The sequence below is a fragment of the Chlamydotis macqueenii genome, chromosome Z (genome assembly GCF_036417535.1).
Source record: "Chlamydotis macqueenii isolate bChlMac1 chromosome Z, bChlMac1.mat, whole genome shotgun sequence".
Lineage (NCBI taxonomy): Eukaryota > Metazoa > Chordata > Aves > Otidiformes > Otididae > Chlamydotis > Chlamydotis macqueenii.
The window spans coordinates 55,123,880-55,141,351 of NC_141593.1; the positions used below are offsets into that span (position 1 = coordinate 55,123,880).

At 33.5% G+C, this 17,472-nt stretch overlaps 1 protein-coding gene across 2 annotated transcripts in view; it reads right to left on the bottom strand.

Moving 5' to 3' along the window:
- Nucleotides 1–17,472, bottom strand: part of CHD1 (chromodomain helicase DNA binding protein 1) — a 54,986-nt gene that overhangs the window by 2,583 nt on the left and 34,931 nt on the right. The window contains exons 18-35 of one of the 2 annotated variants that reach the window (XM_086770523.1): nt 17,128–17,199; nt 15,787–15,936; nt 15,050–15,198; nt 14,661–14,757; nt 14,477–14,572; nt 13,332–13,508; nt 12,975–13,135; nt 11,634–11,675; nt 10,770–10,900; nt 10,213–10,351; nt 9,333–9,483; nt 8,199–8,321; nt 7,686–7,823; nt 5,154–5,417; nt 4,582–4,722; nt 2,586–2,764; nt 638–734; nt 367–424 (exon numbers count right to left, since the gene is read on the bottom strand). In XM_086770523.1, coding sequence (XP_086626649.1) covers nt 367–424; nt 638–734; nt 2,586–2,764; nt 4,582–4,722; nt 5,154–5,417; nt 7,686–7,823; nt 8,199–8,321; nt 9,333–9,483; nt 10,213–10,351; nt 10,770–10,900; nt 11,634–11,675; nt 12,975–13,135; nt 13,332–13,508; nt 14,477–14,572; nt 14,661–14,757; nt 15,050–15,198; nt 15,787–15,936; nt 17,128–17,199 — 2,365 coding nt within the window. The remainder of the gene's footprint in view (nt 1–366; nt 425–637; nt 735–2,585; nt 2,765–4,581; nt 4,723–5,153; nt 5,418–7,685; nt 7,824–8,198; nt 8,322–9,332; nt 9,484–10,212; nt 10,352–10,769; nt 10,901–11,633; nt 11,676–12,974; nt 13,136–13,331; nt 13,509–14,476; nt 14,573–14,660; nt 14,758–15,049; nt 15,199–15,786; nt 15,937–17,127; nt 17,200–17,472) is intronic. The other variant, XM_086770524.1, reaches the window with a different exon arrangement.

The following is a 17,472-nucleotide window of genomic DNA, read 5'->3' on the forward strand; positions in this document are numbered from 1 at the left end:
CAAACTATGACTTCAAGGAATGGCTTGCTTTCTTACATCATAGTGACATTACAACAGCTACAAATAGGCACAGAATTTCCAAGAAACTTACAAGTTTTGAGCAGACCTCTGTCCCTCCCCAAAATTAAACACAAAAGAATGTTGCCAAATTTTTTTCAAGTATGGCCAAATAACTTGTTACTAAAACCAGCAAGTACCAGCTTCAGTCTCCACTCAGTTGGATTTCATCAGCCAACTTGTAAAGTTTTGCTAATCAGCTTATCTCTATGATACTTAGCAGTGTGGGAGACAGGTCTAGGAGACATGAAATTAAATAAACATGAAAACTAAGATATCTAACACAAGAATATACTTAAGGTTTCTTACCTGGATTTCTCATTACATGTGTATTCACATTGCTGCTAATATTCTGGTCACTGTGTTGCTAAAAGAGACAAGGACAAAAACTCATTGCTAAATCCCAAAGTTAATCTGAATTAGTTAGAAAAATATCCTAACAAAAGAGACTACTTTACTAAAACCACAAATACTACTTGAAGTGTATTTCTGTGTCCTTTATAATCCCTTAAAGCTAATAAAAGAGTTACAATACTTAAAATACATATTTGTGTATTTAGAAAGGGTCTGAAAACATTACCTGAGACTCTTGGCGTTTTTTGATTGCATGTTTATACAGTTTGTGCAGCTTTCTGGCATCAAATTCTGTAAACTTAGAGACAAAAATCCACAAATTTCTGAGGGAGAAGAGAGGAGAAGTTATAATTCTTCTATACATTTGTTTTTCTTGCATTATGCAGCAGAACATAGATTTAACAGAAATTATTTGAACAGTACTTCAGCAAACCCAGAACACTATCAAACCCAAAACACAGTACTGCACAGCAAACATAACCTAGCTGTATTTCAAAAAATTGAAAGATTCATTCCTTTTAACAATTTTTCTCTTTGTAGTATTTATCGTAAGTACTTCAGAGTGCAAAGTCCATGGAAAGTAGTACTAATAACAATTGTGTTAATAGAATTACTTGTGAAACTGCTTAAAAATGCAGCTATCAGTTTATGTCTTCTGAAAGTTTGTTTGAATTTTGAGTATTTACCACTCAGTAAATAAAAATGTAAGTAAATAAAGTTAGTAAAAAAACCGTGAAATATCTGACAGTGTAAGACATTTGACCTACAAGCCTTCTTTCATGAAATTATCAGTGATAGAATTTTTCCACAGAATTCTAAAGCCTAGTCAAAGCTTTTGAAACCAAATGAGAACTGTGGAAGAGGATGGAAGTGGCATGACAATAAATTTGTGCCTAATCCATGCCTGAAGGAATGAAAGAACAAATCAAGTCTTTTGCTGTCAAGACGCCAAAATCCTGAAGAAAACATTTGCTTCTATGATCACAGGTAACATATCTAAAGTCTAGAATTCTTTTACTGAAATTTACAGATGCAATGCTTAAAAAGAAACTACAGAATACTAGTGTTCAGAAGTATCTAAAGCATGCAGGCTCAGGAAGCATCAGTCTGCTCCTTCACTGTGATTAAACATTGTAATTTTGGTCTAGAGGTTTGTGGAAGTAGACAACCAGTCAATGGTGTACCTAATGAGACCTGTATTACTTTATATAAGCTAAGTACCTTAACTACACTTTCTAGCAAAGACAGCTGAAATACGTATTTTAATAATTTACATACACTATTTTAGCATTATTATGAATAACAGCTCTATTACGAGCTTTCACTTCAAGAAATACAGAAATTTACTAAAATCTAAGATATGGATCTTGGTTTTGTATCTCACATCATCTTAATATTTTGAAGTAACGCATGTAAAAACAGCAGAAGCATTCTGCACTAACAGAAGTGTTTAAGAAAATGAAACATTTAACAGACTTTTGTATATGGAAGTGCAGGATGTATTTTCAACCACAGAAGATTAAAGTGCACATTCCGATAAAGGTAACTCAAATTGCGTTAAGAACTTAACAATTAAATGTAAGAAGCTCACAAACCAACAATTTTTCTACATTGTCACCTGATAAAGATGCAAACTCTTCTTTAATTTTTGAAATACATCCAAATACATTATGATAAATACTTTTATCAAGTCACAGTTAACATATAATATGTAATAATTTAATTTTAGCGTATATTAAAAAAAAATAATTCTGCAACTCAAAATCATAGAAAATTCAACACAAATTTAGAATTGCCTAGAATTAGGAAAAATTTCCTAGAATTAAGAAAAAAACCCAAACAACTCACAGATGAAAAAGACACATGCTTAAAGGTTAGAATGCTGTTCCACTAAACATGGCCTAGGAAACAAGTTATCTAGTGTTTGCTTTCCGTTGTAAGAAGCGAGATACTCCACCTACTGGACAAAATACATCACTATGCAGTATGAAAAAGTCAATCCATTAAAAGTCAGAACCATCTATAATCACCTTTTTATAGATTCCTATTGAGAACAGCAGAAAGATACAAGAAAGTGAGAATAAGAAATGAGAGAAATAATTTAAAACTATTCTGATTAATAGAAGCTGTTATAGATTTTCCTTTTTCAAGAAAAAACAAGGATGATAACTTACTTTCTCCACTGTTTAATTTGTTCAGGATTTGTGTACTCCTTTAGACATTCAGTAATGTGATCCCCAATTTTGATTAGACACTGTCTAGTATGTTCCAGCTGCTCTCTTTCAGAAAGCCCCTTCTCTGGTCGATCCAGCTGTTTCAACGCTGCTTTGACAGGCCTCATTCTTTCTTTGCACTGTAAAATTGGAAAAAAAAGAATGTATTATATCAAAGAAAAATAAAAGTATTTCAAAAACATGACCCACCCTTTACTGTGATATATATACACACAGAGTAAGACAGTATTGTTACAAGCCAAATGAAAAACAAGACTTCCTCACAGCTCTTAAAAATGTTTTACAGCTTTCCTTTGCAAAAAGCTGCACTTCAAACCATTTGGAAATTTACCCCTCTATGAAAGCATTAGATTGTATAAAATACAGATATCAAGAATTTAAGAAAACACTAATTTAATATAAGACATCTGAGGAAAAGGACTCATTACAACTGGTTTTTACAATCACAGCTTACAGCACAATCATATATGACAAGACATACTTTTTAGCACTTTGAAAGCTATACAAACTCAATGTCAAAATTAAATATGAGAGAGTTCTTTACACTTCAGATACTTTCTGCAAGAATTAAACCAGGCATTCAGCAGAGGATCAACACTGCTTCTCTGAGCAACTTTTAAACCTGTCCTATGCAGATACTAGCAGAACTTGTACTGTCTAGAGTAAAGCTAGTGTAAGTATGTCTAGATTAGTAACAACAGTGATGGCAACACCGATATGTATTCTTGAATTTTCACACTTTGAATCAAATATTTTAACAATAAATCCAGATAAAACCAGTTAGCATGATGTAAATTGTAGACACCTGCTCAGGACACCATCCAACTACAACAGCATGGTAATTCATATTCGCCTTGTCACAAAGAGACAAATTGGTTAAGCCTGAACAACCCACAGTAGTAATTTTCATTTGACGGTGTAGTTAAATATGCTAATTAGATTGCATCTGATCATGGTATAATGACAAACATAGATTCCAGAACAAAAAGTCTGGAGGAAAAAAAAAAAAAAAAAAAAAAAAACCAAGTTGTTCTATACACAGACCCAACCTAGAACTACTCCCAGTAAGGAAAAAAGGAAGTCTGTAAATTTAAAAAAAAAAAAAAATTTTGAAAACCTAAACAAAAGTTTGGAATGGAATGAAGTAAAGTATCACCTTTACCATGTAAGCATCTACGGACAACTCAGAAAAATCAGTGAAGCTGTTTCATTGCCAGCTCTTGCCTGTACATCAACTTTTGAAATCTGAGTAACAAAACACCCATGGGAGAGTAGCTGCTTGAAGTAACTCACCAATACCTTTCCAAAGGCCCCTGTTGACCTATACAACTTTACATAAATTGTGTGTAGGTAGCTTTTTTCCTCAAATATTGATTCTGTTCTTAGTCAGAAGTAGTGATTAAGTGAAACGCTTTTGGTGTCAGAGAGATTACTCCAGCAAGGTATTTCTAATGGCTGTAACATTTGTTCCCTCCTGTGTCTACTAGTTTAAGTCTGCAACACTTCAGGAGGGAAGTGCTAAAACTTAATTTCCCTTGTTATCTTACAAAGAAAGGCATATATGTTAAGTTGGAACCAAACACTCCAGCAATTGCACTGAAATTCATTCATGACTGCTCTTTAAGAAGCAGGACACAGAAGTTATTCTTGAGGACGTATTTTTACAGTATATAGTCTAAATCTATTCAGTACTAGATCACTCACTAAGTTTTCCTACTGTCCTCCATAAACACAGTTTGGTTGTTAAACCAAACAAAGCTGCTGGAATGAAGACAAAAACTTCTTTCATGTAGTGTCAGTAACATTCATTGATCTGAGATTTCACTAGCAAAATATCACCTGTTTTACTGTGCTGAATAACAGAACGAAGAACGTTAGAAATTGTCCTCATTTAGATGATCAAATATTAACAGTAACTTATCAAAAAGGGACTTACCACACTAAAAGTTTTCTGATCCAGTTCTTCAGATTCTTCCGATATAGGAACTGGTTCACTAGTTGCAGTAATGTGGACTGGAGTATCCAACAATGGAATTTTTTTAGTTTTTTCTTTATTTTCAGATTTGATTTCATTTACCTGAGAATAAGACATTAAAATATTTAAGTAAAACTTACTTGTGGCTCTGGAATTAACCTGTAAGATATGATAATCCCACTAACTACTACATTCTCCTCAATAAGAAGAATAAAAAACTATGCTAACATTCAATGACAGTACATTTTACTTTCTCTGTGGGATGAAAAGGAGAACAGAAAAAGAATAAAATAATTTCTTGCCCACACTTTTACTCTCAGTCTAACTAAGATACTTATCATTGAAGATGTAATTTCCCATATCGTATGCCAGTCCTCATGGTTTCAGGTAGTAAAAAATAAAACTTCAAACAATGTAAAAGACTTCAGTGAAATTACAATTGATGAGATCCAAAATACCTTTTCATCTTGAAATCATCCATGAAAACCTAGTGGCCTTTTCTAGTGCTATATAAGATAAGTAAACCTAGTTACCTTCTCTTCCTTTACTTCTTTTTCTTTCTGTGTGGATTCTTTTATTTTGTTTTCTCTCTTTTCTTTAATATCTTTTTCTTTTAATTCTTTCTTATCCTCTTTTTCTTTTTTCTCCCTTTTCAAATCCCTCTTATTTTCCTTTTCTTTTGTCTCTCTTTTTTCTTCAGCTTCCTTCTTTATACCAATATCTGGCTCAGGTTTTTCTTCATTTTCTTTTTCTGTTTTATTTTTTTTATGTGGATGTTTCACTGAAACAATCTCATCCTGCAATACGCAAGCATATATGTCATATCAAACTGAGTTCCTATCTATACAAGTTTCGTAACCATTAGATTAAAACATACTTTTCATCTGTGTATTTTTTTTTCTTGCTGAACATAGATTTAACCCCTACTAAACAGAACTGAATGTAGTTGTAAAGAAAGATGAGAACTACTCACTCACTTCCTTGATGTGACAAAGCAAGTATTGATTTGGCAGTGGCAGTGGAGGTGAGAAATTATGTCAATTTAACTGAGAATTAACTTAGAATTGTGTTTCTCTAAAAGGTAGTTAGGCTCTGAAGAGCTAAAAACTATAAGGAAGCAGGTCTTGCAAAACTGAGCTGATTGGTCAGGACATTCAAGTGACAGGGGTGTTAGAAGACCTCTGTTCTTGTTAGCTTTGTCCCAGCAACTTACCAAACCCATATTAAACATTCACAAGAGAAGGTAATGGAGTCCTAACTTTCTCTTTTCCAGAGGTGTTCTTTACATGAGGCTTAAAAAAGGTCTTAGTTATGGATTGTCTGACAGGGACAATTTAATTATTTGAAGGTGAACAAAAAACCACTCCACTGGTCTTCGTAATAGTCACTTACAAGGTTTGAGATGGAAATTCAAATCCTTTCAGACAGAAAAATACTAGACTAAGTAACAAAAATATTATCTACAGGTGTGAGAATCATTATCATCTTTGAACTGATTTGAAGTACACCCTGGAAAGGCATATATAGGCTCCACTGCAGAAACACAGACAAAAGAATGCCTAATACATGAATCTGAACAAGTTACTTAGATGAGGTATCAAGTAATTAGCCCAAATAGGACTTCAGTATTTAGGTATCATGGAAACTTCCCAGCAAAAATCCAAAGACTTCAAGAGTGTCCTGAATGTTCTGGCAATTAAACAGACAAGTTTCAAATATTGCACACAGCATGGCAGCTAAGTAGCTAAAGCCAACTGTTTAGGTGGTTAAAGCCCAGTTTTTAGAAGTACAATTGTTAATCTGTGTCCAAAAGTATGAAAGTGATGAATATCTGTTATCAAATATACAAAAGGCAAGAGCATTCTAGGCACTTCCTCAAAATAAAGCAAGTCAATCAGCTGACTGGCAGTGTCTTCTGTTTTGAGTGGAGATAAGTCTAACACTATTTTTTTAAATAGTCTGAACACTTAATTTGCTTTGTTTTAGGATTCAGCTGCCCATGTTAATTTACTGGAAACTGTGACAGCGCTTTGAGTTTTTAGTCTTACACTTCAGACTACACACATATCTGTAAACATAAGCCAGTCTCCATTCAAAGTTGTAGGTTTTTTTTCTGGTTTTACATTTTATTCTTCATAGTACAATTTAAATACATATAGGAATACTTCAGTTAAAAATGACTCTTTTTTAATAGATGTATCAAGGTCATTCTAAGGTTTTCAGTTTTAGCTACGTATTTGCATAAGTATTTCTTCCTCTACAGTGAGTTGACAACTACAATGATTTGTAATAGTTTAAGACAGTTATCCAAGACACTTCAATTTAGTTTATTTTAAACCAAGTAGGAAGTATTTTAATGATACATACAGATTTGCACTGATCTATTTCAGCCACTTTCAAAGTCATAAAATAGCTGTGACATGACCCTAAGCTTTTCCTACATTTTTATCTCTAGTGGTTTCTGCGTTTGTTAAAACATTAAAAAATAAAAAGGAACACATCAGAAGTAATAGAACATAACAAGGCTAAGTAGTCAGTTAAATAATCTTTTTGGATAATGAAAGCCATGCCATATACAGGAGCTTTCACATGCAAGTCTTGAAATACTATTTATTTGTGCTACTCATTCTAACTGAGCTTAATGTTTTTTCCCTGAGCCTGACTAAAAAACTTTACCTGAAGAATTGCTATCAGTAGTAATAATAATACATTAGCCAGAAACATTAGTTTTATAATTGTGTGCTACATTACGTTCACATTTCTAGCTCATACAATGCTGGAGTCTTTAAAGAATGCTGAAACTGAGCAATGTTACTTGCAATTAGACTGCAACATTTTTTTTATAATATGATTTGGAAAACTGCTTATAATTCCTCAGCTACGGGCTTATCATTAAATTAAAATATGTACTTCTACTGATACAGCATCAACTACAGTGCCCACAGGAAAAGAATGACACTCAGACACTCAAGTGCTCCAATTTTATTCGGTCAAGCAGAAGATACAATAGAAATAGATAACAGAAAGAACTGAATAGCCATCTTTACCACACAAAATATATTTACCTTGTCATCCTCATCATCACCTTCTTCAGATTTTTCCGAGGGTTGTGGTGAAGAATCACTTTTTATCTCTTCTTTTATTTTTGCAGCTTTCATCACCTTATTCTTCTTAGTTCTTGTTTTCCTCCTCTTTGAACTGCCCTGAATGCAAATTGGTCTCTTTAATAAGTCAACTGACAGGCACCTTTGCATCACAGTTGCAAAATATGCTTGTGTTTGGTTTGGTTTTTTTTTTAACATCAAATAAAGGGTTCATTTTATTTTATTGATTGCCACTAACGATCACCACTTTTTCTGAACTGGAGACAGAACATAGTAAAACAGAAGAGAATACATACAAATAAGAGAATACAATACTAAATTAGCAATTAATTTCTTGAGTTAGTCTCATGTAATATGATTAGCAATACTAAACAAATAAAAAGACTAGAACTAAAAAAGTAAAAGAAAAGGATCAGTTGATATGCCTGTAAGTGTACTGTTTTATCTCACTAACAAATGTAGAATTGTACTTACTGCACCAGCAAGCCTTTGTGCTTCCTTCCTTGCAAGGTCTTTATTCAATAATTTAATGAGGTAGTCTGCACGGGTCTGTAACTGCTTTGCCTGGGGTTTCTTATCTGGATCATCAGGCAAAATCTGAGGAGAACAATGGCAGTTTCACAGTTATATTATCAAGTTTGGAAGATGCTAGCCTGGAGCACATATAACAGAAAAAGCTTCATAAAAGCAGGTGGAAAACAATCTACTACAACTGTACCTAGCAAATACGCCAGCATGATTGAAGCAATGGAAAATTTCTTAAAAGTTTTCATTTCTCTCCAATCATGCAGCCAATGCAGAGTCTTGGAAATTGCCCCACAGTTTAAAACAAAATCAAGAAAACAGCCTCAGATTTCTATTTCTACTCTGATAGTTCATCTAAGAAATTGTGAACTCCTGCACCACTGATCCTTAGAACTCCTGGCTCTGCCTCATTCATCTTCTGATGAAATGCAGAACTCTCTACAGGATATTGCAGACGCCAAAAATAGAAATTAGTGGTTTCAAAAACCAGGCAAATTAATGGAAGGCAGGAGTAGGAATCATTATTAAAAAAATCTGGACACAATCTTGGCTCCTCAAATCCCAAAATTATAGCTTGTTGGCACTGTCTCAAAGTTTACTTCACCCCAGTCTTTCCCTCAATACCCATCGCTCACTGTTGCTAAGGTACTATTGCACTAATTTTAGTACAACTACTCTCATGTTGTGAGTGAAAATACAGCTTCAAGTGAAGAACCTGGGGACTAAGTAGGGATGGGGAAACCAAATCAAATCTCTAGAAAAATTCCCTTCCAAAAGTTCAAGAATACAAGATTGCCAAAACTAAAACACCTAAAATAGAGAAGGAAAAGTCTGAAAATAAAAATTCAAATGAGAGAAGTCCAACAACACGGAAATATGGCAACATAATTGACTGCAAAAAGACATGCTTCAACTGAATACACAAGACCTTAAAAGACCTTAGAAGGATACCAGTAAGTACAACTGATGTATAATGTTTCTGCAATTTCCGTTATCATAAAATAAGCTCTTTGAGTAATTGTTCTTAGTAGCATTATTACCTAAACAAAAAGAGTCCTTGATGAAATGTTGTAGATGACATACCTTCTGTGTCAAACTAAGATCAGGATCCATTTTTATCATTTCCCAGCTGCCATAACCATATTCATAGATGCCTATTAACAGATTGGAATCATCTTCCTTACCCCAGTCTATATCAAAATGAGCAGCCTTGGTGTGGCATGGGATGACATATCTAGCAGAAACAAATGAGAAAGACAAATAAGGGATTTTTTACTTCTGAAGCTTAGCAAGGGGGAAGGGAACATAGTAAAAGTCACATAACTAGATTTATTTTCTGTTCTAAGATTCTGTTATATTTCGGAAAGTAATTCAAATATTTATAATTTTGTTAACATGTCTATAAAGTGTTTACTGAAATCAGCACTGAAATGTGTTTTAAAGCTGATCAAGGCTAAAATATGAAAAACAGACAGTAGTCTGTGGCCATATAGCTGTGTCACACAGTTGGCTAACCATGAATAAAAGCCTAAATCATCATCGAAGTGTAACTGCTAACTAAGTGGATAGTTTAGGGATTGTGATACACGGGTGGCAAGGGAAGAATTTCAGAGGGTAGAAACAACTACTGCTGCACTTCGACAGATGCTGCTTTCCCCTCAAGCAGAGATGACACATACAGTAGCTCCCCCGCAAGTCTGAATTCTAGTTCTGGTTACTATCAGTTACTGAATATAGTCCTTAGTGAATATAACCAAGAAGCCAAAGCTGGTACTGGCTTCTACAGCAAGGGAAGAAAGAAGAACAGATGTGGAACACGCTACTGCTACCAGCCCTTACAGAGACTAGAGGGACAATGCTGTCACAGTGTGCTTTGAATCAAAGTTGTCTGAAAAAAAAGCTTCAGAAGATTTCTACATTATTGCTTCCTTTAAATAAAAAAAAAAAACAAAAAACACAATACCTTTTTCTTTCTTCTGGATCTGAAGGAATGGATTTGTGCAATGGCGCCAACTCTTCTTCATGAGAAATTACTAGCTTTGCATTCACCTGCACTCCTGAGATTCGGAATGTTGGGCCTTTAACTTTCCCAAGTCTACCTCCTTAAAACAAATGACAAAGCTATTATAATATTTACCTTTATAATATCATACAGAAAAATGTAAGTTAAGAAGTAAGACAGACGGTATATCAGCAAACTTTCAATTATACAAAATGATGTTTTCTTAACCAAATGCTTGAATTCAGTTTCAGAATCAAAAGGTCTTCCAGATAATAAATTACTTTTAAACTCCACAGTAAAGCAAAAACATACTGATTCTCCAATGACAATTCACCCACAGAAAGGGGGGAAAAAGAAGTCATCTTACTATAACCGTTTTTCAAAATCACCCAGCATGCTAACATTTTTGTTTATACTTTCCCCAAACAAAACTGTTTTCTGCCATTATCAGACTGCATGAATAGTTCAGATTTCTTGATATTTTTTATTGCTCCTGAAGTCACCTGAACACACTGTACCTGCTCTTTCTTGTCCAGATGAATTGTCCCTTAAAGCTTTAATGCATCCATTATGCACAAGCTCTCCCAAACGTCTCAGGTCTGTCTCTGATTTATCAACTAGCTCAGCATCTCTAGCAATAGCATCCAATCTGTAATGAAACAAATACAGATTTTTATAGCCTTGAAACTTTAGTAATTGTGAATTACTCCCTTCAGACTCTGGAACTAGAGAAATGATCATGTAAGTTATCAGTTACCTGCACTTATTATGCTGTGTTCACTTTTGATCCAAGGGGAAAAAAAAAAAAAAAAAAAAAAAGTGATTCAGATATCAGAGGAAAATACAAGAACTGTAAAGGACTGTAATTTTTTGAGTTAAACTACTGTACATCTCTTTAAAAAAAAGAAAATGAATAAACATACATAATATGTTCATATGGACTATAAATATTTTTAAGAAAATAAGTATGGGAAGTTTTTCTTAAAATATGGAATAATAAAGAAAGCTTAAAATAAGAACTGACAACAAGGAAAACGCAAAAACTGACTTTGACAGTCACAGTGGATAAACCGGTAGGCTTTCAACAGACTATCAAATAAGACAACTGAATGATTATCACCAAAGAAGATTAAACAAGACAGCAGGTAAAGTATAAAGACAGAGTAAGTAGTTCTGCTGTGTAGTAAGGTTTGCTGTATGGCTGTTTGCATACATAACCATACATGAAGAAAGGTAAGATACTCAGCTAAAGTCATGTTATAGTCAAGGCAAAAGACTATACACTGTATTTACTCTTCAGTCTGAGGTTTCTTAGTATATTCTAATTTTTTATGAAAACAAGGTTCCAAGTTATTACACAAGTAATGAACAAACAAGTTTACCTTTCAAGAGGGCCACCAAATTTCTTGTAACTCTTGATAAACCTAGTAACAGAAAATAATTTTGACATTTAAATGTATGCTTACTTAATGACACTATTTTTAAAATGGTATTAATACAATTATTAATTTTAGTGTAATACTATATGGAGAATGGTGGGGGGGTAAGTAGAGAGAGAGATTAGAGCAGCTTAGTATAGCCAGATAACTCAAAGAAAGTCAGGTCTATGGGTTAAAGAATTGATGTAAATAAAACAATAGAAAGTACAAATTATTTCAGAAATTACTTTATTAATTTCACAAGACAGAAGATTCAGCAACTGCATGTGTCTAATCGTAAAAATTTAATGTGGATTTACAGTAAGTAGAGATTTCAGATGTTATGTTATGCCTTATATAGCAAAAGGAGCAATATGCAAAAGGTGATCTGAAGATTTGGGAAAATATGACATGAGAGATACTAGGAATGTGTAAGTGATGGAAAGAAACTGCAGATAACCAGGATAGAAAGGAAATAAAATAAAAATAAAATTAATAAAATTAATTTTAAAAAAAGAAAGGAAATTTCCTCAGCAACCAAGGCTTCAAAGTGCTAATGTAAGCACAAAAATATCTCGGAAAAAAGTACCAATTTGCTGTGTTGTCAGATGAAATGGAAAGTCAAAAAGGATCTTTAAAGTTAATATTTTGCAAGCTTTACAGCATTTTAGAGAAACATGCATACTTAAATTTCAGAAGCAAAGTAGTATTTCACAAACTCAAAAATGTAAACCAAAACAATTCCTTCTCCTACCAAAAAAATATTTTGGCACCAAATATTGAAAACATCTGCTGTACAAGATTCAAATACGATTTGAGATTTTTTTTTAGTTTAAAAAAGCATTATATAACACTAGTTCAATTCCAGTATCAAGAAGTTTCAGAATAAAACGAAATCCACTCAAACTTTTATAGTTGTCACCAAAATGATCTTCATATTCTTTCAGCACCGCAGTTTTTAGATAAAATGATAGGAAGGAGAGTATTTTGCTTGTATTTTAAAAAAAAGCTCAGCCACTGTTAACAGTTGGTTTTTTAAATCACTGTCTTCATGAGTTGCAGGAATTAACAAATTTAAAACAATCAAGAATATTCTTCAAACCTAAGTTTATCCTTCATTAAAATGGGTTCAAACTCTTGCCATAACAGTTCACTATATCAGCACCACAAAGAACACAAGGTAAAACATTAAATGCCTAGACTAAAAAATTTCAAATAAACTAAGGAAAAATAAACTGCCTTCCAAACTTTGAGCTCCATAATAGTAGCAAAAAAATTAAACATGCATGTTCCCTCATATCTTACCGCCTGATCTCTGCATCACTAAATCCTTTAATATTTTCTCGAGGAATCGTTCGTGGTCTTCCACGTTTTTTTGGTCGTTTTCTTTCTGAGATGGAGTCACTATCAGATCCAGAGTATCTTCTGCTCCTACTGCGCCTCCCTTCACTTCCGTTAAAGCTGATCTGGAATTTCAGAATAAGCAGTTAAAATCTACATGATTAACAAACAGAAGCAAAGTCTTACCTAACCTGTCAAAAATATGTGTTCATAAAAGGAAAAAAAAAAAACCAACCCAAAACCCAACAACAACCCCCAAAACAAGCAAATCAAACCAACAGGAACATAGAAGTACAAGTCAGTCACAACCAAGAGAGACACCTGTTTTGCACAGTTTCTCATCCTTGGAAGCATGTATATTTCTTCAAGTTCTTTTTGTCTTTCCTCCTCTTCTATTCTTCGCCGCTGGACTTCTGGAATGATTTCTTCCCAATTTCTTGAATTTCTTTCTGGTTCCAACTCAATATCATCTTCATCCATATTGGAAAAGTTGGCCACCTTGTATATCAGAATATACATATTTTCATCAAATCAATACATGACTTTATTACAAAAAGACTAAGTAACTAATATTTTAGGAAAATGAAGTTCTAGATGGCATATTTTATCCTTTTATGTATTTTATGTACTTATAGATACTGTATTTTTATATATATATATATATAAAAAATTTATACATACAAAATGCTTCATGAAACACTGTCTCTAAGGAAAGTATTTTTATTCCTTTATGAAACAGACACAGCTTCCATGCAACATGGGCTAAGATGAGAAAATATGAGAATCTTTTTCTTCTTTTAAAAGTTGACTAATGCAGATGCATAATGAAACACCTCCCCAATAGCTGTATGCTTATTGCCTTCAAAATAGGGCTAATGACATCTGAATGCCTGAGTTAATGTGAAACTATAATAATATAAAACTAATCAAACATTAATACACTCTAGAAATAAAAAATTAGTGATCAGCAGGAGAGCTATTTAATAATCCGCCAATCTAAACAAACACATCATGCTCTGTATTTTTTTTGCATACAAATTATAATACATTTAACTGATAATGCTTAAAATAACTGGCACTCAAGTTTACTTCAGGGCTAAAAGCTATTTCTGGAAGCCACCAACTAAGAAATGCAAACTTGGTATTTTGTGTTCAATGATACCGCAGCAGCTTAACAACAAAGGCAGTAAATAAAACACAAAACTACCTAGAATTCTAATCATTAACACATTCATAAATATCTCTTATTTCATTAGCGAAATACATCATGCATTTTTAAAAGTTTATACTGATGGCAGGTAACTTGTATAGGTGAAAAGATATTTTATTAGAAAGAGATACTGAGTTGACTTACTGAGGCATCTATTTCATAAGAATGAAGACATGGATAGGAACACAAAAGAAAAACAGCACCATTTATGAAGGAAAGTTTAATTATGGCAGGAGGGAGGGAACAATAGCAATACCTTGAACTGTGAAAGCAATTCATCTCCTACAGTTAATGGACCTAGCTCATTTTCTCGAGTTTCAGCCCTCTTCAGGATTTCATCTATATCCATTTCCTAAAAAACAAGTAGTTTCTCTTTACAATGAAATAATTCATATATATTTTTGGTTGTTTTATCTATCTAGTCCAGGAACACTACTTACCTGGGGCTCCTGTTCTTCCCCTTCAGGTTCTTTAAAAAGTTCCTCAGCACCAAACTTCAAAATCGCTGATAATTCCTCCTTATTAAAAGGTGTTGAGCTGAAGTAAAGAATGGTTCAAGGAAAAACATTTTACTGGAGTAACTGGAAAAAAAGTTCTCTATAATCATTAGTCAATGAAGCTTTCTTTTTACTATACAATTTATTTTACAAATACAAAATATACGTATATTTAAATATGCAAATAAAAATCTATAAATACAATATTATTTGCATCTTTAGTTATTTAGCCTCACTCTGCCTTTTGTTAACCTAGTAAAACAACTTAAATTTTTACTTAGTTGTCAAGTATACTTAAGGGTAAATTTATACGGAAATAAACACAAATATACCTTGAAGGAGTAGAGCCTGTATGTAGTACAGTTTTCCCTGTAGTGTCCATTCTCTGAATTACTAAATGATCTAACACCATCTTTTTCTTGGCTCTTTCAAGAATATCTTCTTCTACCGATCCTTTTGTCACTAGCCGATAAATATTAACCTATGCATATTTTTTAAAAAGTAAGCAACAACAAAAGAAATCTCAGTCTTCAATACTGAATTTATTGACTGGTTGCAAATATGAAATACTACTTCAATCATGTTACCACAGTCTCTACACAAGCATTTTAAAATAACAGAGAAGTAAACTCTTTAGATCTGCCTTTTTTAAAATTCAGTGATTTGGCACAAGCATTACCACAGGCACAACTGTCACATTTCCAATTATTATGGTATGTCTTCTACAAGAAAGAAACCTAAAGAGACCTAAGAAATATTTAAGCAAGGGGACGTGCCTGATGGAGCAGGTTTTTTCTAGAATGACATGATGCCAATGGATGTGGGACAGACAAGCTCACAACTCTTCTCCCTCTCCCATCCATATACCACAGCTGCCATATTATCTTATCTCTCCATATAGAGAGATTTTTTTTAAAAGAAAGTTAAACGAGCATTACTAACATTTTTTGACATATGCGGCAAGTATTAGTTATTCTTAAAAATACATGAAGATTGAATGGTGCAGAGTGGACAGCTACTGTATGGAACCCTCCCTTCAGGTTTCGAGGTTAAAGTTGAACGTGTGTACCTGTTTCTTCTGTCCAATCCTATGTGCTCTAGCCTGTGCCTGCAGATCGTTCTGTGGATTCCAGTCAGAATCAAATATAACTACAGTGTCAGCAGATGCCAAGTTGATACCTAATCCTCCAGCTCTGGTAGACAGTAAAAAGCAGAAGTCCTGAAATCATAAAGCAGGAAACAGTTTTATATACAATAGTTGTAATATTCTTAAAGGAACCAATATAACACTTGTTTATGCAGTCTGTGGCACAGACTACAAAATCATATACTACCAATACCTGTTCTATAGTTAAAGCTCCTTTAAGTATAAAGCAAACACTGGTGTCAATTTGTTTCATAAGTAGTTACTGACTTCTCAACAGTTTAAAGGAAGCAGCATCCTATAAGATGATCACCAACCAAAAAAAAGACCAGCCAAAAAGTACAAAATCCTACTCTTAAAGCCTTGTATGTTACAAAGTCCCTTTCCTACATTCCCTGCTCCAAGCCCTGGAAGACTAAGCAGGAATGTCAGAGCAAGGAAGATGCCTGAGTCTACAGGTAACTAGTTCAGAGCCAGGAAGCAAAAGTCTTCTGCCAGGTTCAATGCTGTTCAACATATTAATGAACAATATGAAAATGGAATAAGGAATGACGTGAAAAAGCCTATAGATGACACAGAATTATTCATTCAGAGACAACTATGAAGGAGTGTAGAAGGATCTTGAGACATGCAACAAAACAATATAGATCAAAAGTATGGAATGGCTTGCATATTAGGAACGCTAAATAAACTACAAATCTTCCAAGTCAGAAGAGAAAGAATCTGTAACAGACATTTATATATTTATGGGTTGTTCACAAAGAACGGCTACAAATCAGTTCTGCACTATTTCTTTCAGGGCAAGTAAGTAGGTGGCAATGAATGAAGATAACAAGTCAGATTTGAAATAGTTAAGGATGGTTGTTCATGCAATGATATACACAAGTTAGTTCTGACACTAACTGCTTGTGTAAGTGGAATGCTTTTGTAAAAATTGTTGGCTTAAGTTCTACACAGCAGCAAGGCTGAGCTTAAATCTCTGCAGCAATTATATAGTAATTAATATTACTCTGATAAAGAGCATTAGAAAAAAAAATACATCTACACAACTAATTAAGTACCGTTTTCTTAAGTTATGTGTTTTCTACTTAACCTCTTAGAGAAAAAAACCTAGCAGATGCAAACCCTGTAGCCTAGGCAGTAACAATGAATTTTCAACCTCCTTAATATACTACTCACTTTTCTCAGCCTTCATTTTTTTGTGAAGTGTTTTTTGTATTTCTTGGGAAAAAATAAAACAGATTCCTTAGGAAAAAAACACCATACCTCGGATCCTTCTGCATTAAAATGATCCAGTGCTTGTTTCCTCAGTTCCCCTTTTATTGATCCATCAAGTCTCTAAAGAGATTGAATATTACTGTTAAACAGTAATTCTCATACTATATCCGAAATCAGAGCAATTGGAATTCTCAACCTCCAAAACTGTTATGTGAAGGAAAAACAGTAATGCAACACTTCACATAGTTTTTTAATTCATCAGTTTAATTTCAAAATACTACTTAACATATAGCAATTGCTAGTCTTTCTAGAAAAAGAACACTTTTTCTTGTATCTTTTCTTAAGCAATGTGGCAAAAATCACATAATCACAAAACAGTTAAGGTTGGAAGGG